At 35.4% G+C, this 24,720-nt stretch overlaps 1 protein-coding gene and 1 pseudogene across 2 annotated transcripts; both read right to left on the reverse strand.

The window, feature by feature from the left end:
- Positions 1-4,130: 4,130 nt before the first annotated feature.
- LOC143558131 (high mobility group B protein 10-like) lies at positions 4,131-8,094 on the reverse strand (annotated as a pseudogene). The gene is made up of 7 exons (XR_013139681.1): positions 8,076-8,094; positions 7,713-7,848; positions 5,597-5,675; positions 5,310-5,472; positions 5,150-5,209; positions 4,733-5,064; positions 4,131-4,249 (listed from the first exon to the last, which is right to left on the reverse strand). The product of XR_013139681.1 is annotated as a high mobility group B protein 10-like (transcript).
- A 7,872-nt stretch (positions 8,095-15,966) lies between these two features.
- Positions 15,967-23,256, reverse strand: LOC143558132 (phosphatidylinositol/phosphatidylcholine transfer protein SFH13-like). Its single transcript, XM_077047035.1, has 12 exons — positions 23,203-23,256; positions 22,824-23,112; positions 22,642-22,741; positions 22,300-22,566; positions 22,134-22,211; positions 21,947-22,051; positions 21,816-21,865; positions 21,708-21,727; positions 16,930-16,991; positions 16,723-16,881; positions 16,122-16,643; positions 15,967-16,011 (listed from the first exon to the last, which is right to left on the reverse strand). The coding sequence occupies exons 1-12, from the start codon at positions 23,207-23,209 to the stop codon at positions 15,994-15,996; spliced, it is 1,677 nt and encodes a 558-aa protein (XP_076903150.1). The 5' UTR covers positions 23,210-23,256; the 3' UTR covers positions 15,967-15,993.
- Positions 23,257-24,720: the final 1,464 nt, after the last annotated feature.

The raw sequence follows: 24,720 nt of genomic DNA on the forward strand, positions 1-24,720 counted from the left end.
TGATGAGAGTAATGAAGAAATTATTATTTTGCATTTTGTTTGTTTAAAACAACAGAAAGTAGTTCAAAACCTTGGATATCATGTGACAAGGGATTTTTCTTTCATACTTTCATTCACTCAGTTTCATTTACTTAAGCTTGAATTCCCTCATAAAGTAAGAAAAATAAAAACTTAAAAAGAAGGTTATTAATGTACTTAAATTTAGGCATAATTAATTAATTATTATACAATTATTAGTAAATCATAATAAAAAGTTAAATAAAGAAAATATTTTTACCAAAAGGCGGTGGTCAATGTTCGAAGACTTCTATCAAGATAAAAGGTCTTGGTCATTGGTACCAAAACGACCTCAAAATCACACTATTATTTAATAAATGAACCAATTAAGTCTACTTTCTTAACGTCATGGTTAGCCACAGATCGAACCCAAAAACACTTCATAGTTTGAGAAAAATTTTCAATGTTTCGAATTTCTATCAATTAATTTTAAACGTGTAATTGGGTCGAGTCAGAACATATAATATATAAGAAAAACACGTCATTAAAAAATATAGGGGAAGATTCATGTACATTTTAATTTTAACATGAGAACGTAGGAAATAATATCAATTTATAAAAAAATGAGAACGTAAGAAACAATACCAACTACGATACCAATCTACATAAACAATGATTTATAATAACAAAGAAAAAACCTAAAAATTACAGCAAAAGAATCAAAATCAAGAACAAAATAATAACAACAAATATCAATAAATACTTATAGCAGCAAAAGAAAAAATCTAATAATAACAACAAAATATAAATCAGCAAATACTTATAACGTCACATAATTGAAAATTAGCAAATAGGAACAAAAAATAACAGCAAACACTTATAAAAATAAACCTAATGATAACAGCAAATTAGTTCTTATTATTTTCATGTTAAGAATAAAATGTATTTAATCCTATTTCAAAAAATATATATATAAAAATATAATCTCCTCATCATTGTTTTATCATTGTTTTGTATGAGTTTTCATCCTTTTCTTTTTCATGAAAGAGCGAGCCCCCTTCTGAAAGTGATGTGAATTCATAGTCTTCTAAATTCGCCACATGGTTGTGTAGATCAAAGTTTCAACTTGTTCTGTTTCTTCGACCCCTATGAAAGTTGAAGCAGATCAATAGGATCCCTATTTAGGAGGTGAGATTGATATGCCATAGGTGATCAATCTACTTCCTCATTCTTATTAAACTAATCTTGCATAAGTACGGGGACCTAGTTTCGTATTTACAAAATTTAGGTGTTTTTGAGTTAGAGCATGCTTGGGAGTGAGTTTGAAAAATGCTTATTGGCTTTTTCAAAAAACCATTTTGAAAAACCAGGATTTGGAGTTTTTGGAAAACTGTTTTTCAACCCTTTCAAAAATCTAAAATAAGAAAGTTTTTTGTGATTGCCAAATACGTTTTAATTTATTGGCTTTTTGAAAACACCAATAAGCTAATAAGCATTTTTCAAACTCAATCCCAAACATGCTCTTAGTTTTCTCATAGTTTAGTCTAATAACTAATAAGGATTGATGTTGATCTAGGATTGATTGGTTTATAAAATAGATTTATTTGTGATCAATTTAACTTCACAAATCAATAAAACAGTCAAATTTAAACTAATCACTAACATATCGATTGCTATCAATCTTCTACATCCTAAAATGTGCATGAGGTAATCAAGGTATTCACGCACCTTACCAAAATCATATAGATACATCTAGACTATCTGAGTATATTTGGTACTAGCTATATAATCCCGTGTATTACACTGTATAAGTTAATGTATAAATTACAATAAATAATTTAATACAAATAAAATAAAAGATAATTAATGTAAAAAACAATACCACTGGAAGCAGCATTTAAAACAATAAGGCTTTTAGATCTGAAGGATTTAGTTAAAGCCTTTCACAAAAATGTTTTTCACTCAATACCCTAAACCTTAAATCATAAACAAAAAAATACACCTAATTTTCCTTTTTGAACAACTTTCATGATATCCTTATAAACACGCTGTTGTTCAACTGTCATAATAGTCTTATACTAAATATAAAAAATGGAAAATTTGTCTATGGCTTTTAAGACTTATTAAACATTGGATATTTGTGAAAAGTAAACAAAATTATTATAGTTTTCTTCAATATGAAGATGTCTCAAAAATTAAATGGTAGTGTATTTTTTAAACACAAATTCTTTTATATACATTTTAATTTTAAAGAAAATATCTTTATGACACGTAATTATTATATATATTAATATTTTTTTATATTAAGTATGTTTACAATATAATTTATAGCATTAATAATTCAACTAATAGATATTGACCAATTAATACATTATGTTTAATTTATAATCAATACTATATTTAGAACAAAGATATTTTTTTTTACTATATTTGGAAGTGATTTAGGCGAGAATTTGAAAGTAAGGATTAACCTCAGAATACCACGTGTCCAGATTATTTTCTTTTATTAGTATAAAAATCATCAAAATTACCACACATGCTTTATTAAAACTGGAGACGGGTGTAGTATATAACTAGAGTGCTAGACATAACTTTAACTGTTAGCTCGAATATGTTTGGTGGGGGAAAGTAGTCTTTGGAATTGATTATTTTAGGATATTGAGCATTCACACCCTCTTACATTATCTATAAATCTGAAATTACACTAAAAATTACTATATTTTTTCTTTATTTTTAATTAAATAATTTTTTTATACATTTATCATTACCTATTCTCTCATTCACTCACAACCACTTTTAAAAATATTAAAAAATTTATATGGTGCTACAAGAAATTTTCAACTATACAGAAAAATCACTGCATTTTCTCCTTCCTCTACCCGCAACACCCTAAACCACTCTCTAAATTATAAAAACTCCACTCACATAATTTGATGGGCAAGATGTGTATAAGTTAATAATCACAATAGTGTGACTTATTAATTTTTATAAAAAGATATAAGGAGGTAAACTAAAGAATCCCAAACACCCCCTAAAAAGTGTTTAGGTCAACAAGTTTTATGGTGACCATCTTGAGAATTGGGTGGTCAAATGAACATTTTGATCAAATAAACATTTTCCCATTAACTTAATGAAAAAAGTTAAAATAAGGAATCCTAAAACCCCTTTGACTTGAGGCAAAACTTGATGACAAGGGGAAACAATTGTCTTTTGACTTGGGACCAATCTTGATGAAACAGGGGAATAGTGTTTCACTCCATTTGCATTCTCCTCACTTGAGGCAAAACTTGTTATTGTTTCTATTTTTAGTGGTTTGTAAATAGTTTAGTATATCCTTAAGAGAAAAATTTATTTATTTGTACACAAATTTCTTTTTACCAGTTATTGTTTATTACTAGCTATTGAAAAAAGTTTGAATAGAAAAGTAACATTTTTAGTGTGTTCAAAAGATTAAAATGCACACATGACAAAATAAATTTCTGTGCTATATTTAATGAATTGATGTTATTTCATCATTATTTATTTGTCTTCGAGCCGACCCTTTCGACCAACCTATTTTGACTCGACTCATATTTGCCCCACGTACTGAAAAATCATGAGTTCACCATCGGTTAAAACAATTGGATATGCATACCCTTCATTGCCATGTTGAAACAATTAAACTCCTAATAATAATAGTGATGAAATGTGCTATCTGTCCTTTGTCTTCACCCTCTTGGGTTAATGCAGTTCTCATTCATGTCATGCTTTTCACACAAAGAGTTGGCATGTCGAAAAACTCTAATCTAAACTTCTCGAGTTATATCACCCAGACATACTCTGATTCGAGTCAAACCTGATCATAATGCGTAACTCACCGTGAGAGTGAGTCAACTCAGCCATGCTCTGGTTAACCTCCCTGAACCAAAAGGTTCAGCCTTGCCTGTGTGAAGATCAAGATGGCTGCATCAACTTAACAGCAATATCACAACATAAATTCACCATTTCGACATTATAAACTCGAAACAAAAACCCAAGACTTTCAACAATTTCCATTCACCATCATCAGAAAAAATAAACATTTTTCTCCATTGACCCTAAACTAAAACAAACTTGATCACAACGACAAAGTACAACAACAAACCACAAGCCTAAAACTAGAAGAGAAAAAGATCGCTACAACCTACACAAACTAACTAGATTAAAACCGAGCCGTTTCAACAATTAAACGCATTTATCTTTCCTTGTCTCTCAACCCCTTTTCCTGATAAACCTACAATAAATCATCAATCACACAAAAATTAGTTCAACAAATATAAAGACGTTTCTTGAAAGCATTTGTTACTCGTGTTTATAGATACAAAGCTTTTAATCATAAAGAATTGAACTAATTGCATAAAAGAGATAAAACGAATTTTGGTTGAATTTATATATTAGATTTGACCAATGTTGACTTTTCCTGACTTGACGCCTGAAACCGTCAACTAAAAAGGCTTAAAGCAAAAACTTTGGACCTCCTCTTTCTTGGTTAAAGTCGGTTACCTATTAGTCGTAGGTTGCCATGCCTTTGTATGCTATAAGGGCTACCATCCTGTTCTGCTCTCTTCCGTTTGAGGGCGTCAGGTACCACCGTGCAAGCTTGGGACCCATCCGTTTACCTCTTCTGCCCGGGCCTCTGTCCTATTCCTCTGTTCTGCTGCCCGAGCTCTCCGTTCCAACTACTAGCCGATAATTTGACATTCTAATCGCAATTTACCTGTTTCTCCTCTTCGGTCAAAGTGCTCCATAAAACTTGAATTCGCTTGCGTATGACACTTTCTTGACCATGGTACAAAGGTTTTAACCTGATATAATGCTCGGTGAAAAACACATCATAACCACTTATGTCTGGTTCAGGTGAAGGTTCCCTTACGGCAAGCTGATACATCTTGTGGGTCCCATGAGACGGTGCTGGTGAATCGGATGGCCCATGATACAGAAAACCCGATAGCTTTTCTGACCCGATATCCACGGTTACCAAATAACCTTGATCAAAACGGTTAATAATTGTTCCAGTTACTTCTCCACCAACCTCAACCTTTTGCATTGCTGTACCACATAATAACAAACATGTTCAAGAATTAACATTTTTAATTGAAACAGCAAACACGTGATCACATAGTAAAAACATTACCAGAAAACAGATTCTTGACGGAACCAGACGCTGATCCATGGGAGGCTTTGTTTGTTGCATCTGCTGAGAATGACAGAGATGGTGATTCGTAAAGTTTTTGTTTTTCATTTTATAAATTTGACATATGATATATAAGCATGTTCGAGAATTAGTTAAGTACCATGTGGACCGATAGTGGGGGCTTTCTTGTGAAAATAATAAACCTGCTCGAAATGATAGAGCAATGAAAGATAATACTTGCGCAGGACAAAAGAAGCGTTTGTGATTGTGGGGCCAAATTTGAAAGAAGCCATGACTTCCTTCCATCTTCAGTCACTCACGATCTGTACAGAAAATATACGTTATTATGAGAAACTATAATTAATTACTTTACACATTATTTTTTCATAAAAGAACCAAAATATGCTTAGGTATTTGTTTTTTATGGTATTGGAAAAAAAACCATACCTTTTCAATGCCGCCTCGTGACGTGACTTCTATAAATAGCCGATGTAGATCTAAAGACGACCCTCCGATGACAGGGATCCTAAGTATATAAAAGAAAAAGAACAATATGAACTTTAAAGTTATTGATTTCTTTAAAGTACTAGAAAGGAGACTGCGTTTACGGTAGAATTGCAAGCACGTTGGATACAGTTGATAATCATATTATCTATGTGTATTTCACATTCATTTATCTTATTTGAATTCAAATATTATCTATATAAAATACAAAATTTCAGAACAAAATCAATAGTATTTTAATTACTGAATATAATACTAAAAACAATTAAGAAACAATCCAAATAACCAGAAGATTAAAACTCACAATGTGAAATACAATTAAGATCAAAGTCTTAAGACTCTTAGATATGTATTACTTGCTTAATTTATTGAAAACCTTGATTCATAGTCCCAGTATGATACTTATATATCATCCCTTTTAAGTAAACATATAATTATACGGGTGAAGGCAATGGGCTGAACATGGAAGCCGGTACCGATCGGTATGGGCACGAACACCGCCCCACCCCCTGTGGTACCAAGAGAAATGAAGCCGTCGCAGGGAGTAGTTGCCGGATTCCATGCCGGACAAAGAAGAAAATGGAGCAGCGGGAAGCAAGAACGGGATGGAGGTTGGATTTTGGGTCGGGAAGGAGGAACACCACCCCGCCCATCTAGGTACCGAGTAAAAGATGAGCGCGGTGGCCAGACGGTTGCCACCACCCTAAGATGTAAAAGCTTGCAGACTACAAATTAGTTTTTGTCACTTCACAGGATTACATGGTCTGACATTGAAACACAAGATTTCGGATGAATACATTTGACATCCTTTTTAACTAGTACTAAAAAATGCATGCTTTAACTGAATACGATCACAACTAAATATTCAATTTTCAAACTAAACACATCCAGGCATCCAGCCTGAATCCATTGAACGATTTAATCTAAAACAGAACATTCACACAAAACTAGAAGACTTTACATACAATATACCCAGTCATAATTGAACACTTCTGCTAAACAAAATAAGAACAAAACACAGGCTTTCAATCTTTCATACACACACAATTTTCCAAATCACATACAGTGAGCAATTAAGACAAGAAGAAACCAATAACAGAAGCAAAAACAAAAACTATCTTCACAGAAATTAGGGTTTGTTAAAATGAGCCACTTTAATACTCAATAAATACAGTGGCAGCTTTCACTGGCAACTAGGTTATGACTACACACCAAAAAAACTCATTATACTTCAACTTTGACCAGACCAGACCATACCATACATACATAAAATTGAAAGCAGCACATTAGCATATTGAGTAATGATAATTACCAAATTCCCAGTTTTTATAAAACCCATCAACCCTAATTCAAATTCACCTAAACCCCAATTCAAAACCCTCCCAATTTATTCCCCAAAGTGAAAAGCTTTCTTACAAATAAAGATCAAAGTTTAAATCTTTCCTTCAAGATTCAAGAAGACATGACAATTAGGAAAAAGAGTTTTTTAAAAATTAGCAAAGATGAAGAGTGCAGCAAATTGAATAATTAAACCTAATAACCCAAATTCAAAAACCCTCCCAACTTATTTCCCCAAATTAGAAACCTTTCTTACACAAAAATGAAAAACCCCAGCAGAGCAACAAAAAAAGACCAAAGAACAAAACTTTCCTTCAAGATTCAAGAAAACATAACAAATAACAAAAAGGGTTTTCACCAAAATGAAAAAAGATCAAGAATGCAGCAAAATAAAGAACTAAAACCAAAAGGGTATTCAAAAAACAAAGTCTTTAGTACTTACTTGAACTTGGTGCCGAGTACTGAGTGAAATAACTGAAGTTTTTCCCAGAAAAACTGAGGGTTTTGAGTGCCAAATTCCCAATTTTTATAAAACCATTAACCCTAATTCAAATTCAGCTTAACCCCAATTCAAATTATAAACCTTTGTTACACAAAAACCCCATCAAAGATCAAAAGTTTCCTTCAAGATTCAAGAAAGCATAACATTTAGGCAAAAGGGTATCCAGCAAAACTAAAAAAGATGGAGAATGCAGCAAAATAAAGAAATAAAAGCACTTACTTGAACTTGGTACCAAGAGAAGAGTGAAATAGCTGAAGTTTATCCCAGAAAAATTGTGGGTTTTGAGTGATTTGCTCATAAGAAGCTTCTGGTGGAGGATAAGTGGTCGTGGATGTACCGCAACCGTTGGTAAAGACTGAGAGATGAGGGGCCGAAATTTTTAATCGGAGGTTAACCAAGATTCGATTGTATCATATGTGTAATCATACACAATAAGACTTAAGGCTAGCTTCAACAAAATTATATTTTGATTTTGATTTAATACAAATAAGTAAAGATATATATATTGTTATAATAAAGACTGTAGATTTATTTCATATGAAGATGAACAATTGAACAAAGACTACACTCTTTATTGGATACCGTGATTAATATCCACCATTTAATAACGCCTTGAAACCTACCTTTTTTTTAAATAGTTTTTGTTTTAACTTTTGTTATGTTACGTAATCCAATACTTTTATTCCAATACATAACATTTATTTTAATTTTAATTAAAAAAGCATTAGTTTCAGAGTCAATAAAGGTGTAAATACAGTGATGTGTTATTTTATATTTTACAGTTTTTAATTAGTATAAGTTTTAATTTAATATATTTAATTAGAACATGGTTTTGGAGGGTTATTTGGTCAAAGGCTTGAAGGGTGATCTATGTTTAGAGTATTTAAGGTTTCTTTTTCTTTACTCATATGTGGACTTTGAAGTTTGGTTCCATCTTTTCAATTATTTATTTTTTTTTTCTTTTTTTTAAGCATGATGGCAATATATTTTTAGGTCGTTTAAGAAACAAAATTATTAGTCAGTAATCGCGGTTTTATAATTAACTTTTTAAAAATTATTCTTTTGAGGTCTTTAAAAAGTAATGACTCACAATTCTTGTTTATGTGATTTCAATGTTTTAATGGAGATTTTATGTTGCTTTCAGTTTATATCTTGTTAATACTATAATGCTCATGCATAACTTAAAGTTAATTCATGTGATATCTACATGCATCTTAAATATTATATGATATAAATGTATATAATTACAATAATATATGATATTATATGTAATATATAACTACAATAATATATGGTGTATTGGTGTTATATGTTTATATAATAATGTTGCATGCATAAAAAATATAAAATATATGTGTGGAATCAACTTCAAGATATCTAGCTAGTGCAAACCACCACAACTTTCCACTTGGTGTAAAAATTAACAGGGGTTTGTACGGTTTGGTTTGGTTCGGTTAATAGCTTTAATCAAATAAACCAATTAATTTTTAGTTAATCGGTTCGGTTTATTCACTTAAATTTTGGGATTTCGGTTTGGTTAATAACCAAAAAGTATATTTTGGCTAAAATTTTTACTTAAAAATACACGAAACAAATACTTTAATACATGAAATGAAGATATAAATGCATAATGATGATATAAATACATAAAGTACGTGGTGGTATAAAACAAGAAATACATGAAATAGAGCTATAAAAACTACAAATATATGAAAATACGAATGGTTCGGTCGATTAAACTTGGTTAATCGAGAGTACAAAAAATAACCGATAACCGCTTTTTGATTAATTTGGGTTCAGTTTCGTCGGTTTTTGGTTCGAGTCGGTTAAATGTTCGATTATTGCTCCACCTAGTTGTTTTGAAATGAATTTTGTTCGTATGATCCGAGTTTGGTTCGATTCAGGTAAAGATTGAAATGTGAAACCCCATAGCCTAAGAATTCTATATTCACATTTGGTGTTGGTCCAACCCTAGACTGACTAGCTATATTGGTTTAGGCATCAATTTTAATCTTTTAGACATTTCGGGTTTCAGACGATTTCAACCTAGTGCAGACACCTACAAGCCTATAACTTAGGAGTTGTTTGGTAGCCTCTTAAAAATAGCCACTTGCTCTCTATCACCCTGGTTTCACTATGTGCTACTACACCTACTACCTATCACAAAGTTTGAAAAGATGCATTCTTTTACGGGACTCTAAAACATGTGAACAACTTACGAGTGTGGATCTTTACTATCTGGACCTCAAACCTATAGATAATCTACAAATGTCTAGATCATCGTAATCTTGACCTTGAACCATCAAGCAGCCTAAGTATAAAGATACATGGATCTCTAAAATGCAAACACCAAATTATCAAACAATAAGGGCGCGTTTGTTTCACAGACTTTTTTGAAAAGATTTGGAATTGAAATTGGAATTGGAATGGAATGGAATGTTTGAGAATCCATATCATGTGTTTGGTTGGTTAATATGTATTGGAAGTGAAATTAGAATTGGTTTCGAGCTGACACGAGTTTTCGCACTGGCGGGTTGGGTTTCGGTTTCCTTTGTTTCTTTTTGGTTGGTTTCGGAGCACTGGACGGGTTGGGTTTTGGTTTCTTTTGTTTGTTTTTGGTCGGTTACAGATTCGTTTTCGGCCTTTTGCTTCGTTGTGGTCGGTTTTTTCAGTTTCATTTCTGTTCGGTTTCCGTTTTTTTGTTTCGTTTTGATCGATTTTTTCGGTTTCCATCAATTCGGTTCAGTTTTGGTTTGTATTTCGTTTTCGTCGACTTTCGGTTTCGGTTTTTTTTTAAGAACGAGGGCAAAGGCGGAAACGTTTTAGTTTTTTTACATTTTTGTTTTTTATTTATATTTTGATATATGATTTTTTTTATTAATTTTTTTGAATTTTTTTTGGAGGGGTTTTTATTGTTAATAAGAAAATCCTTTATTTTCCATAACAATCCTTTAAAATAGGTGGGATTTTAAAATCCTATGAAATGTGAGATTTGATGGGATTTAGTTTCCATTCCCATTTTTTCATTTAATGAAACGAATATATTAATTCATGGGATTTAAAATCCCATTCCTTAAAATTCCTTCCAAATCCTTGAAAGGACCTAATAATTTGAAAAGTGCCATGATCATAGGTATTCAACGGATAATGGGTACAAGAGTTAATAATACCATGACACCCCTAACAACTATTGGAAATTTTGGACAATAATTAATATTTATTAGTACTTGTACTAATAAATAAATTAATTAATTAATTAAACGTGTCCTAAGAGTAAAGATGAATGCGATATCAATACTCTAAAGTGTATAGTTGAGAACTTGAACATTGGTAAAAATATAAATGGGTTTGTCCCACATTGGTAGAACGCTTGAGAGCCGCCTTAGCATTTTGGTGGTTGAGCTAAGTGACATGTGTCGATTGTGTAGCATGAACCCATGATGAGTCAGCAGCTAGGTGTCGTCTTCTAGTTGTCCGCGCTCCACGTACTGCCAAGTGTCAAACTCATTGGTGAGTCGGATGACACGTGTCGTCACTTGCTTTATCTTGTGCCAAGTGTTGAACTCATTGATGAGTCACGGGACACGTGTCACGTGGATAGCTCTGGATGTGACACGTGTCACGCTGACTCATGACCGGAAATTTCTATAAATAGCAAGGCAAAGAGCTCATTTGGAACACCGAAAACTCGGATGTCATATCACTATACACACTCGACTTGACCACACAACGCCAAACCAGCTCGTGTTCTCAATTCCAACTCTCTCTAGATCCCGAACTCTCGTTACAAATAAAGTTCGGGTGCTAGGGTAATCCCGGCAGTACATACTGTTTCGGCTGTTGTACCCTGGGAAACAGACGGGTTCGCGGAGGTGGCCTGAAATCTGTTTTAAGGGACCTCTGTTTAACAGAAATCCTCAGCCATAACCGGGAACCACAGTTTGTTAGTTTTGCAGCTAGAAAGGTGTAGATGTTTTCGAGTGTTCAAGATGGGTTCACCAAGCGAAGGGGTGTACAAGAAGACATGACTCGGATGTAATGCTCGGGTCACGGTAAACACGAGCTAGACGATGTGAGCGCGGTTCTGGTGCGGATTCAACAAGATGATTAACTCGGCTCTGGCCCGGTTTCAACTCGTCAAAGAATTTGGTGTTAGAGCACAAGTTAGGGACTTCGGTATGAATCAAGACACACATATATGTATATATATATGTGCTATATTTTTTGTTATTCTCGTTTAAATTTGTATACGGTATATGTATCATAATTTTCCAAATTGTATAAAGAGATTATTTATTTGTTTTATTAATATTGTTTAATAAAATCGTGACCCATGTCCTATAACAACATCATTCCATGCCCACCACGCTATTCTGTCAAAAATATCAAGGATATACCTTATTGTGGAAAGCTACATTAGGCATCATTAATGACACTCCTCTCTATGTTATGTAAATACAATTGCACGCCGTACCCCTTCACTTCATATTTATTTACTCACTTAATGCACCATACTCCATTTTCTTATCCTACTCAATAGTTACTCTCACCTCCGAGTTATATTACAAAAATTCCTTCACATGATTCTCAAAACATGAAGACCGAGGCGTCATCGACCTTGCTTCCGCAATCAGAGTCCGTTCAATAGTATGTGAATCACAACAGTCTTGTTTATATGATTGCTACACTTAGTTTTACCATAATTTTTTTATTTACTTATTGTTTTTTGGTTTGTCAATTGAAATTGATGAATATTTTAGTAAAATATTATTGTGTTCTTGACTTTTACTTTAAGAGGTCAACTATTAGTCATGTCAACAGTTCGATTTTAAGAATTACTAATCAGTCTCTACATTTATAGTTTTCTGTATTGTAAAATAGGTGGAGGCAATAGTTATGAAACTAGTAGTTAACCCGTCGCATAAAAAAAAAGTTACACGCATTTGGCTTGCATAATTTATACATAATGCCCTTCTGACCTATTCTCTTTTGGTCTAAGCCTTTTTGAATTTCATTACATGAACGTTACAAGCATTGACAAAGACACCTTGATTTGCTAACACTTCATTCTTAACTTTCATAAGCATCTTTATTGGCCATTGCCATCTCTCACAACTCTTCATGAAACTTAAAAGACTCTGTGACAGCACAATGTGATACAATTCTGTGTAACAATCAATAACAATGTCAATATATAAATGTTTAGATCTAAAGAAATATTCAGTTTCGTTGAACATGTAAAACTTTTACCAAGTGGCACGATCAACGAATACTGAAGATGTCGTTCCACTGTAGAACTGTATAGCACATGACATTAATTGGATAGTATTATGAATTGGAATGTGCTTTAAGGTCGAGTTCGGTGATTTCTATGTGGACTATGATGATTGATGACTAGTTTTGAAACAAAATGGCCAGTCAATTTTCACATTGTTCACAATGAAGGATGCATTATACAAACATCAACTGATTTGGAGGCCTAAATGCTTATAAAGGCCTAAATGCAAACAACATCTGTTAGGGATCAACAATGTATAACAACTAACACACACTCAGACGAAATTGTAATATTATAAATAAATTATACGTATTAATCTCATTTTTTTTAAAATAAAAGGCACAAGCATTCAATGTATAAGAGCATGAATAAATTTTGATTTTGATATATTTGCCCTTTAAATAAATATATCATTGTCTCTTAAGTCTTAATCTTGAGGTTAAACAATACATGCAAATGTGTAATTTCTTATGCTTTATATTAATAATTTGTAAAGCTATAATTATACTATATATAAAGCCAAACCTAAAGCTACAGTAAAGTGAATGTAGGTCCAATCAGTGGCTGTCATGTGGCAGCTACTAAATTTCTTTTTTTTTTATTATTTCAGAATCTATTTTCTATTTATTGAATTGAAACTAACAATGATAACGAAAGTGAAAGATGGTGTGATGGTAATGCTTTGTTGTTGTAAGTGCTGGACTAGAGTTCAAATCTCCTTTAAGCCTTTTTTGCTGTTTTTTTGGGTTTGGTGTTTTTTTTAATAGAAATAGATTTATTTATTTATTATTATTATATATAACAATTATATATAACAAAAGACAACTTTGGTGTCGCACGTGTCCGATTTGACCACTTGGCGACGTTTTAGTGGTCGACGACACTTTGTGTTTTTTGTATATTCTGCATAAAAAATAGTACATGATCTAAAGTTCTAAACCATCAATCGTCACAGAAACCATCATATTTCCTATTATTATTACACTTAAAACAAAATGTCATATTTCCTATTATTATTATTGCACGTAAACTAAATGTTTGTTTTTTCTAATAACAATTCATTCATAGAGTTTGGTTAGCCTAACCTCATGGGCAAAACAGTATATATTTTTTTTGTTTAAAATAATCCAACGCATAATTCAAAGTTTCAAACCAAAGGAATTCATAATTCTTGTTGCTTTTGTCTTGTCAATTACAAAACCGTTCACGAAACTTCAAAAACTTTAAAAAATTAAAAGTTGTTGAATAAATTAGAATTTGAAGGGAACTAGTTTTTGTAGTTGAAATTGTGAAAGAAACTGAAAAAAAATATATAATAACTGAAATCTATTAATGGAGTTTGGTAGACAAAAATAACTATATTTTACTTGTCAAATAAAACGATAAAGAACGTTATTTTGTAACATAGCGTTGATTCAAAATCTCTTGAACCGTTGTTTATTTTCGAATTCTAAGGTACAACCATTATGCATGGATTTGTTTTCTTTTTATGTCATCTTGAAACAAGACACTACTTGCCATTTGCCATTTATATGAGAGTATAGGTCTATACCACTCATATGTTTTATAATTATTTTTCTATTATCAAAAGTAATAATTTTTTTAATCATCTTAACGAGCTCAAGAAAATTTGTTTACTTAAACTGTTTTATGTGGTTCACTTCAAGCCGCAGTATCCAAACCATAAAACAATTCGGGCTTTGAGTGGGAGAAGTGGTACAAGTTCAACTTTGTTAATTTCCCTTTGTGATTGGTCTTGTTTTCATTTATCTTCATTATTTTCCTTTATTTTTTGGGCTTCTCGCTCCTTACAAATCGTCCGCTTTTTTCTTTTTATAAAGTAGGCTTTAAAAAAAAATTTGGTTTGATTTGCCTATTTGTGAATCTAGAAGTTGAATTAAAACTAATAATAACTTTCATTATTATCGTTGTTTTAAATTATTACTAAAGTATGGGTATTAAAATATGGCAACTAAAAATCTACCTAATGCCAACGGTAGACCATCATAAAGCCTTATTATGTAGATTTGACTTGACCTACCCTATTGTCACATTTAAAATCCAAAATAACTTTTTATAACTTTCGGTTCTTGTATTTAGTTACATGTTCATATTATTACATTGTGTTATTGTGATGCATAATTAACTCAGAACACAACATGAGATATTATAGTGTGCACATTCCACATTTAATTCAAGAGCTGCTTCTAAGGGAAGGCCAATTTTTAATCACAAAGATACTACCGCGATAGTTAGGATTTTGGATTATGTATTCACTTTTCATCAATGTTTTGAGAACCGGACTAAAACCAGACACATCATCGGTCATGTTTTGTCTATGTAAATCACTGCTCGAACCAGATTTCAATATGTTTTCTTCCGAATCCAAAATCTCATTTAGCTTTTGTTTAGTATTTATAACTTCAAACTTTGTGTTTCGTTTAATTAGAACTTTATATTTTATCAACTTTACAAATCCATACAAATAGATAAAGTATATCCACATTTTTAGTTAGTTATATTCAACTTTAGATTTTAGCCATTCAAAAAATGTTATATTAAATAAACTTTAAAATTATTTATGACGACATGGTTTCTGAAAATCGATTCGACTGATCAACTAGTGAACTGGTAAGGCGACTGGTTCGACGGACCAGCTATGAAAACAATGCTTCTCATTTCAAGAAACCTTATTCATTCAACATAATACAACCCCTTCATTGTAACTACTTTTCTCTCATATTTAAAACTATAAAAAGCAGATTAAGGGTGGTTATATTGTTGCAGTCTGCATGCCTCACATTTGTAGGCTTCACCTTTCTCTAGTTCAAACTCCAGCAAACCAACTGCCACTGCACACAAGAACAGTTTGTTATGTAAACCATACAAGAATGCTAAATGAACACCTTTACACACTTTGACTTTTGAAGTCAAACGCATTACTTTTAACACCTCAAATTTTATCTTAAAACAATTTAGTATATTGAGATCAATTACACTTTTCATGTTAACATATAGCTGTCAGTGTGAATATCGTAACAAATCTGTATAAATTTCAAATACAGAAACGAATCTGTTTTGACTTTTAGACGGTCGATGCTGACTAGAGGAAGTAGCTTACATAATTATCATAAAGAAGAACAAAGGGTAATTATGGTATTTTTCTGTGCATATGCCAACGCCTTTGTAAGATTACCTCTTCCTTTTTCTACTTTACAAATTTCAACAAATCCTTCTTTGCTGCAAAAAGAAGAAAAGATAATAATTGTCAAACTTGTTCCAAAAGATGCAACCATACACTCATATGTATACACATGTGTGTATATATATATAACTATGATGCAGCTTACACAGAATTTTGACTGCTGCAGCCTGTCCATCAATTCTGAAATCTCAAGTTGCCTGACCATAGTGGAATGTAATACTTCCTTGGTTTTATCAAGATCAAGTTCTATTGTTTTAATCCTGTCAATTGAATGTTCCAACATCTGTTCTTTCTCTGCAGGAATTTGAGGACGTTTTGTTCTAAGTTCTTCCACCGTCTTTTCGAGTTTCTCTAAACGCTCCAAACATGGAAGAAGTTGATCTGTGTGAGATGCTATATCATTGGCTGGAGTGGGTCCCACTGCTCTAATTCCAATTGGCAGTCTGCAAACAGGTGTTATAAGTTTCATTGCCAATAAGACTACTGATCTTGTTATATATTTGAAGCTCCTCTTCGCAGAGGCAATTGCTTCAAGTAAACGAGACTGGCTTTGAGATATTTGCAGCCCTTGATCAGAGCCAACAGCTTCACTAAAATGATCATCCTTGTCATCATCATCATCATCATCATTACAATTGTAGTAAACGGGTGAATCAGATGTCATAGCCTGCATATATTGAAGAAAAAACTTGATTCATGTATTAACGTACGTTACAAAAGGTATGTAGTGGAAATTTAAGGCTTACTTCATCACTAACTGATACCAATTCTGGAACCTTAGAATTGTTTGGGCTAGTTAAGCAAGGATCATCAGCATCTGATCCTGATTCACTGACTGATTTACCATTTTGGCCCTGAATACACATTGCAAAAAGTATGTTAAAAGAGACCATGATGGCATATATCTGTTCTAACTACTTAAATGTTATTATGCTTGCCTCTATGGTCTTGACAGAACAGTCATTTTTCTGTTGATTGCTAGAGATTCTTGTTATACGCCTTGCAAATGTGCCTTCTGCATTTTTAACAACCTGTAAAACAGACACAAATTATTATAAACAAGCACATGTAATATGAAAATAATCAAAATATCATGATCATACCCTCATTATTTCAGGGTCATTCCATGGACCCATGTTTGACTGAAGACAACCACCCTGAAAAGGTGTTTGACACTTGTATTTTCTTTGTAGGTTGTGCATCGGGTCTTCTCAGAGACATCCTACGACGATGCTATGAGTGCAGCCCTCAATGCTTCTCACGAGGATGGGGAACGGGCTGGCTTCCTGCTTGGTCTAGGGTTCGTTGAGAAAGGCTTCCCGCCTTCCAACTTCCCTTTGTACAATGTTGATACTGAAGCCATATATGACCAGGCAGTAAATCAATACGCCGCCTTCCCGCATCCAGTGGTGGAGAAGGTGAACCAAGTAGCTGCTGCTGATGATGGGTTAGCTGTCCTTAAAGCCTTCCTCGAACCGCCTCATTCTTCTGATGGAGCGGGTCCAAGTGGAGGCGGCCCTGAGGCTTGATCCTGAAGATCCCTTCCCATTGCTAGGATAGTCTTGTACGGATGTATTTATTTTCCTTTTCGTAGGCGGGTAGTTACCCGGCCATTCTTGTAATAATTCATTTGTGAGATATTAATCTTTTTGCGTATGAGATTGTTATTTCCTTCTTTGGGTTCCTTGCTTTATAAACTTATGACTTGCATACTTAGTTTAAATTAGCAATTTTCCAAGTGTTTAGAATAAGTTAACCTGTTGAACGTGGTTGATAATGGGTTAAAGTTTTGCTTCCTCTTTCGTGATTGTGCGGGTAGAACCGTCACTTGCACTTAGTAGGATGGCTTAAACTTTAACCTTCATCTGACCTGCGTGTAGGTTTTCCTCATCTTTTGAGGATAAGTTAACCTTTGAACGTGGTTGATAATAGGTGTGAAGTTTTGCTTCCTCTTTCGTGATTGTGCGGGTAGAACCGTCACTTGCACTTAGTAGGATGGCAAAACTTTACCCTTATCTGACCTGCGTGTAGGTTTTCCTCATCCTTTGAGGATAAGTTAACCTTTGAACGTGGTTGATAATAGGTGTGAAGTTTTGCTTCCTCTTTCGTGATTGTGCGGGTAGAACCGTCACTTGCACTTAGTAGGATGGCAAAACTTTACCCTTATCTGACCTGCGTGTAGGTTTTCCTCATCCTTTGAGGATAAGTTAACCTTTGAACGTGGTTGATAATAGGTGTGAAGTTTTGCTTCCTCTTTCGTGATTGTGCGGGTAGAACCGTCACTTGCACTTAGTAGGATGGCAAAACTTTACCCTTATCTGACCTGCGTGTAGGTTTTCCTCATCCTTTGAGGATAAGTTAACCTTTGAACGTGGTTGATAATAGGTGTGAAGTTTTGCTTCCTCTTTCGTGATTGTGCGGGTAGAACCGTCACTTGCACTTAGTAGGATGGCAAAACTTTACCCTTATCTGACCTGCGTGTAGGTTTTCCTCATCCTTTTTAAGAATTGTTTTGAACCGTTCGACGCGCGGTTGTCCATAGGTTAGTGTTCAGTTTCCTTTAATGATTCATGCGGATAGACCGGCACTTTCATTTAATGGGATAATTGAACTCTTCCCTTCAACTGACCTGCGTGAAGGTTTGCCACGTTATTGGGTTCGTGCGGGTAGGACCGCCTTCCCACGCAACGACTTCACGTAATGTGTGCCGTCACCAGTGTTACATAGTTTAACCGTTCGACGCGCTGTTGTTGATAGGTTATTGTTCAGTTTCCTCATTATGATTCGTGCGGATAGACCGGCACTTTCATTTTTGGGTGCTGAACCTTTTCCCTTCAACTGATCTGCGTGAAGGTTTTTTCACATTATTGGGTTTGTGCGGGTAGGACCGCCTTCCCACGCAACGACTTCACGTAGTTATGCGGTGAAAGCCGGCATACTAGTGTTCAGAAAAGTAAAATCATCAGCTTCGATGTTCTAAAGAGGATCATTTCCATTAGAAGTGGCTCTTGGCCTTTTCTTTACAAATTGGAATTGATTTACATGCAAATTGTGTAAATGAGCTCCCTTCCATGTTGGGATGGGAGTGCCATCGAGCCGATACGCACCTGGTTCGGGATCTCGTTCTTTACGCAGCATGTAGTCTCGACATTGAAGCTGGAACTTTTATTCGTGTTTTCCCCAGCTGAGGTTCTACACGCACCCACCTGCTCAGCCTTTATTGCGCCACGAGGTGCGCGAGCGTCCCATCTCTGACAAATGTTTCGACCATGTCTTTTACGTCTATGCATTCTTCAGTGTTGTGGCCTTTTGTCTTGTGAAAGTCACAGTATTTGCTCCGATCAGCATCATGACGATGTCGGATTATTGGAGGCTTTGGCCATGGGAGCTCTTCAGTAGCGAATATCTCAGTGACGCTCTTGGTGAGTGGCGTCCATCTGGAGTTCCGGTGCGGATGTACATTATCCCTTCCGCCCAATCGATGTTGCAAGCCGGATGAGGTGTCAAAGTTTACCCTTGACTACCAAATGCCTAGCTTCCGCTTTTTATTTAATCGGGCGGTGAGGACGTTGTCTTCTCTCGTTTTCTGAGTGTAGAGGTTTGTGCTCTGGGGGAGATCTCTACCCAGTTGCTTCTCCGTTTCCGCATAGCGTTTTGCTGCTGTCATGATGGCATCCCATGTGGATGGCATGCCATCTTTACCCGTTAGGGTGCGGATGAGCTCTGGGTCATGCGCGCCCTGGATGAAGGCAGCGCGAACAAGATCTTCGCTGATATTGCCCAAACTTAGCTTCTTTGAGTTGAAGCGAGTGATGAAGTTTGGCAGAGATTCATCTTCTTCTCGTATGCATTTGAGGATTGTCCATTGCTCCTCGGTATACTTCCGTTGCTGGCTGAAGTGTTGGCTAAACTTCTGCTGGAAGTCTGCCCAGTCGTAGATGTGGTTGACCGGCAGACGATCAAACCAAGCTCTAGCAGCCCCCACAAGCGTCATTTGGAACATGTAGCACCAGGTGGGTTCCGTCCAATTGCTGACGGTTGCCCCCGCTATGAACCTGTTCAAATGATCGTCTGGATCAGATATACCGTCATATGTGCCTATGTTAGGCATTTGTTTGGCACTCTTTGGGGCGATTGCTTCCGCAATGTCCCTTGCAAACTTGGACGTTCCTGCATTTGCAATGTTTGGTCTGAACGTTTTGGAGAAGTCTCGTGGACTTCCACCTGTGCTTTTTGGTTTGAAGGCTTGTCCAAAATGCCTTTTCGGTTGGGATTCCATTTCCTTACGCTTCCCTTTTGCCCTATGGCGAGGGTTCGCGTCGGAGTCGGATTCCTCTGAGTCATCCTCCCAGTATTCGAATTCGTCGGCCTGTTGTATGGAACGCAAGCGTTCGTCCAACTCAGCCTGGAATTCCTTTTGTCGTGCCTCCGCCCATGCCTTAACTTCATCGAGAGTTTGGCGGGGGAGTCTTTGTTTCTCAAACTGGGTATCAGTGGATCCCGGTAGGCGATCATTTACTGCACTTGCCCCAGCTTGAGTAACTGGGGTAGTGTTCGTAAAATTTACTTCACTTGCCCCGGTTTGGGTAACCGGGGTAGTGTTTGTAAAAACTGTGTTACAGGTATTCACCCCAGTAGCTGGGGTTGTGGTTACCGGAATTTCTCTAACCATCTTTGTAGAAGTTTGAAAAAACTGGAGAAAAATAAAGTTCTAGCTTTATGCACGGATGGCGCCAATGAAGAAACACTAACCAGACCCCGGACAGATTACTGATAACCTGGGGGTTGGAGAGATGTTTCCCACGAGGGGTTAGACCCTTGGAAGATGGTTCTTCTGATAACCTGCAAAACAGACACCGTGAGCTCGTCACTGAGAAGGGGGGGGGGTCCTCCTTGTGACCACCCTCCGGCGTGAGAATCAGACTAGATTGCTCTTTAAATATAAAAGTATATTAAGAGATTGCTAGAGCAGATATCAGGTATATTATGATGATATAAGATATGATATGATAAGATGAGATGGTCATACCATTTGTGGTATTTATAGCCGAAGGTAGGTTTCCAAAGAGGTATGGCCGGCTGCAACAGTATTCCTGTTCCACCAACAGTAGCCTACGCACGTGCCCTGCTGGTAGTTGGTGGGTATGTAGCGGCTGATAGCGACCAGGCCTGCTGTATACTATTCCTGTTCCACCAACTGACGGCTACGCACGTGGTATGGCAGTAGTTGGTGAGTAGGCAGCGGCTAATAGTGACATACAGTGCAGGAGCATGCTGCTCGCCATACTGTTGTCGATAAGCTGTCGTATCTTTAGTCAGATATTTTTCCCATACCTCGTCAGGTACAGTACAGAAGATCTTCCTGTATCGTACGGACTGGCTTATTTGGGCGGGAGTATTCCCCCTCCAGCCCTTGTGCGGGATTGTTCCCGGCTTCGCTCATTCCTTCAGGTGACACTGAGTGATTGAGAGCTAAGTGCCTTGTGCGTGTAGCCTTGCTGCGCGGGTGGCCTTCCCTGATGGCTTGTATCCGAGGCTGCGGGAACAGGCGGAGTCCTTCACCATCGGGAGGCATTTCCTGCGGGACCAGCTTGCGTACTGCGCGTAAGGACGTCACGTCTCTGAGCATGGTTGGTCCTGCGGATCCAGTTGGTTTCTGCGCAGACGTCCCTGTTTAAGGTGAGTCTTGCGGGTCCAACTGGGCTCTGCTGGGACCTACCTCTTCAGCCACCCAGGAAGTCAGGCAATTGGCTGAAACAATTACCAATGATCAGAATATTTTATGAAAGAAAATACAAATTATGATTGCTGGATCAATAAAACAAGCAAGTTAACAAACCTTGGGTCAATGGTCTCAAGCAGTTTATCCAATGACTTAGGATCCAGCACCTACAATATCGGAACAATAGTAGAAGCTAAACAGTTACCAAAAAAGGGTAAAATGGTCAAAGGTTAAAACATTTTGGTTACCTGAATTTTTGGAATTGTTTTTGCATCCAGAAACTTTTGAGCAGCAGGCCATAAATAATTCTTAAAAGTTGAGCTAGCGTTCACGACAAACATTTGATGTAGTGTCTACTAATAAATTGCAAAAACCGTTATTTCAACCACCTTTATTTATATTCAGTTTTCTTTTACTAAATTAGGGGTGATTTACCTCTGGGTAGTAGCTACTGTCAACCTTTGTCACAGCTCCAAGAATACTTGCAGCAGCTGGTGTAAAATTCTTTAAGCCCTGCATGCTATAATATTATACTTCATTCTAAAGTATGTCATGACAGTGTATTAAGATCAAAACCATGTGGGGATATCCGGTTACATACCATTCCATGCACATCCAAGATTGTTGTAGTTGAATTAATCACTTTCTTCGCAGCAATTGAACAGGCGGGGAATTTTTGTTTAAAGGTGCGTTCAAACTCTTGAACGTGGTATTTTAGGTAACGGTCAACTGTAGTAATTTGCATAAGCTTGCTAGGGTGCACCATGCCAAGTCTTTCAATGTAAATAGGCCTGCCTTCTTTATCAACTCCATGGTACCCTTGAGGATACTGTTGCAACACTTCTTCCAGCTCAGTAAATTTGTAATCCTGACCATTCATATTAATATACGTAAGATAGATGTAAAGGAATATTATTATCTGTATGTGTACTTATTTGGCTACCTCTAGTATTGTATCTGCTTCAAACTCTTTTCGCCAATTTAGCATTTCTTCCCACATGAGGATTGTTCTTCCGATGTCAAAATCCCGGGCCTTTAAGAACCTAAAAGAAACAAATATGGTTTACTGATGTTATTACCATCTTTCTTTATAAACTGTGATTTAAAAGATAAGAATTTACTAGCCTCAATAAGGTATAATAGTCATCGTGCCTAGCTGGCAGTAAGTTCTGATCAACGAGTTTTTCTCTTAATTCACAGACATATTTCTCCTGATTTGCATCACGAACATCTTCTATGGGAAACGAAGGAATTTGATAATGAACTTTCCTGTTTCGCCTTTTTCTAAACGAGTTGGTGAATCTGTTAGAAGCATTCACTAGTGTCTTCTTATTTAGGGATCTAGTTCTAGATAGCCGAATCTCATCTTCGGAAGTCTCAGGTTTTTCATCACAAGCCTCATTTCCTTCTAGGCCTAATTTGAGAATTATAACATGCCAATCATGCTTAATTTCTTAATTAAAACCCTAAAAATATCGTGAATACAACATAGCATGTAACTCACCTGACATTTTAGACAGGTGCAGAAGGGAAGCAGCAGGATAGAGTGACCGCGAATACTACACCAGGGATTACACAAATAAAGCATCATATAATATGCTGCATAATTTGATTGTAGACTTTTATGGATTATTGTTTCAAATATGTTAAGGAGTATGCATTTTATGAATTTTTGGCAACTTTTGTAACACTACATATTTATCGTGTCCCTAAATTCGCGTGTGGACAAAATGGCATGATTAGTTATCAGCACACGTACGTAGGCAATTAAGGACTCGAGTTAACCTATAAACTCAATAAAATGGAAGGAATTGATGATTGACGCGTTCAATATCAATATAAACAATTACACATGAATGTGAGCTGAGAATTAATCATGCATGGAATCGAATCATTCAAACAATATAAAGCTAAGCTGTTGCGTATAATATCGGAAATCATACCAGAGGAAAACCTACGGCATAATAATTGTGGAAGAAACAGAGAAAGAGAGAGAAGATGCAATAAAATCTATATCTATTCTATAGGTTTCTTGTAGCTCTTCTTTCATTTCATTTTGTTTCTTTATTCTTATTCATATTCTCTCACCAACTTTCACAGTTACGTGTCTAATATTTATTTTTCTGCAAGTCTATACCTCCTTTACTTTCTTGATTTACGTCATTCCTTGACACCTTTTTACGAATAATGAGACGAGTGAAGTCCCATTTTCATGTATAGTTGAGCAAATTCAATGGTACCAAAGTTTTGAGTTTCGATATCGGTACGGTACCGATATTTCCCGAAATTTAGCTTAAATACCGAGTCCCGACCAAAACCGAACCGAAAATTTTGGTACCGGTACCATGAATTTGTGATTTTTGGGATCGGGATTTTCGGTACGGGTACGGTACCGATGTCATCCATATTTTCATGTGTGTGGCCGTTTGATGGAATTTGTCACTTTTATTTTATTTAAGAGAAATTTCTCAAAATACCAAGAATTTTTATAAATAACTCAAGACCAACTAAAATCCCCAAACTAGCCTAAAAATCCATCGAAAACCATCCCTGATTCGACAGATTAATGACCCTATTAGGTTGGTTATGGAGTGAAATTGAGCTCTATAGTTGTGTTCTCATCGAAAAACAAAGTGATTTGCAGTGGACTATTGATTTGCTTGATTTTGTGAAGAAATAAGAAAGATGAAAATGGAGGTTGGTTATGGAGGTTTAAGATTTGAGAGGCAGAGAATGAAGAATTTCATCGGACCCACTAAAATTTCGTCGGATCCAACTGTTTTTTCACAAATTCCGTGTCCGTTGATCGATACTTGATTCTTACAAATACTATTGTACATATATGATACGTAAATTTAAAACGTGATCTTACAAAACATGAATACATAATAAAGATGGGAAAATTTAAGTATACATGTGTTTTATCAATTGAATTTGAGATTATAAGTATACTTGTGCTATTTCTATTGATAAAACAATTTTACTTGATTAATTACACAATTAAATTTAGGGAAAAATTAAA

Source organism: Bidens hawaiensis, unplaced genomic scaffold, assembly GCF_021521415.1.
Source record: "Bidens hawaiensis isolate Kalapana, Puna unplaced genomic scaffold, B.hawaiensis_p1.1 tig00019326_1, whole genome shotgun sequence".
Taxonomy (NCBI): Eukaryota; Viridiplantae; Streptophyta; class Magnoliopsida; order Asterales; family Asteraceae; genus Bidens; species Bidens hawaiensis.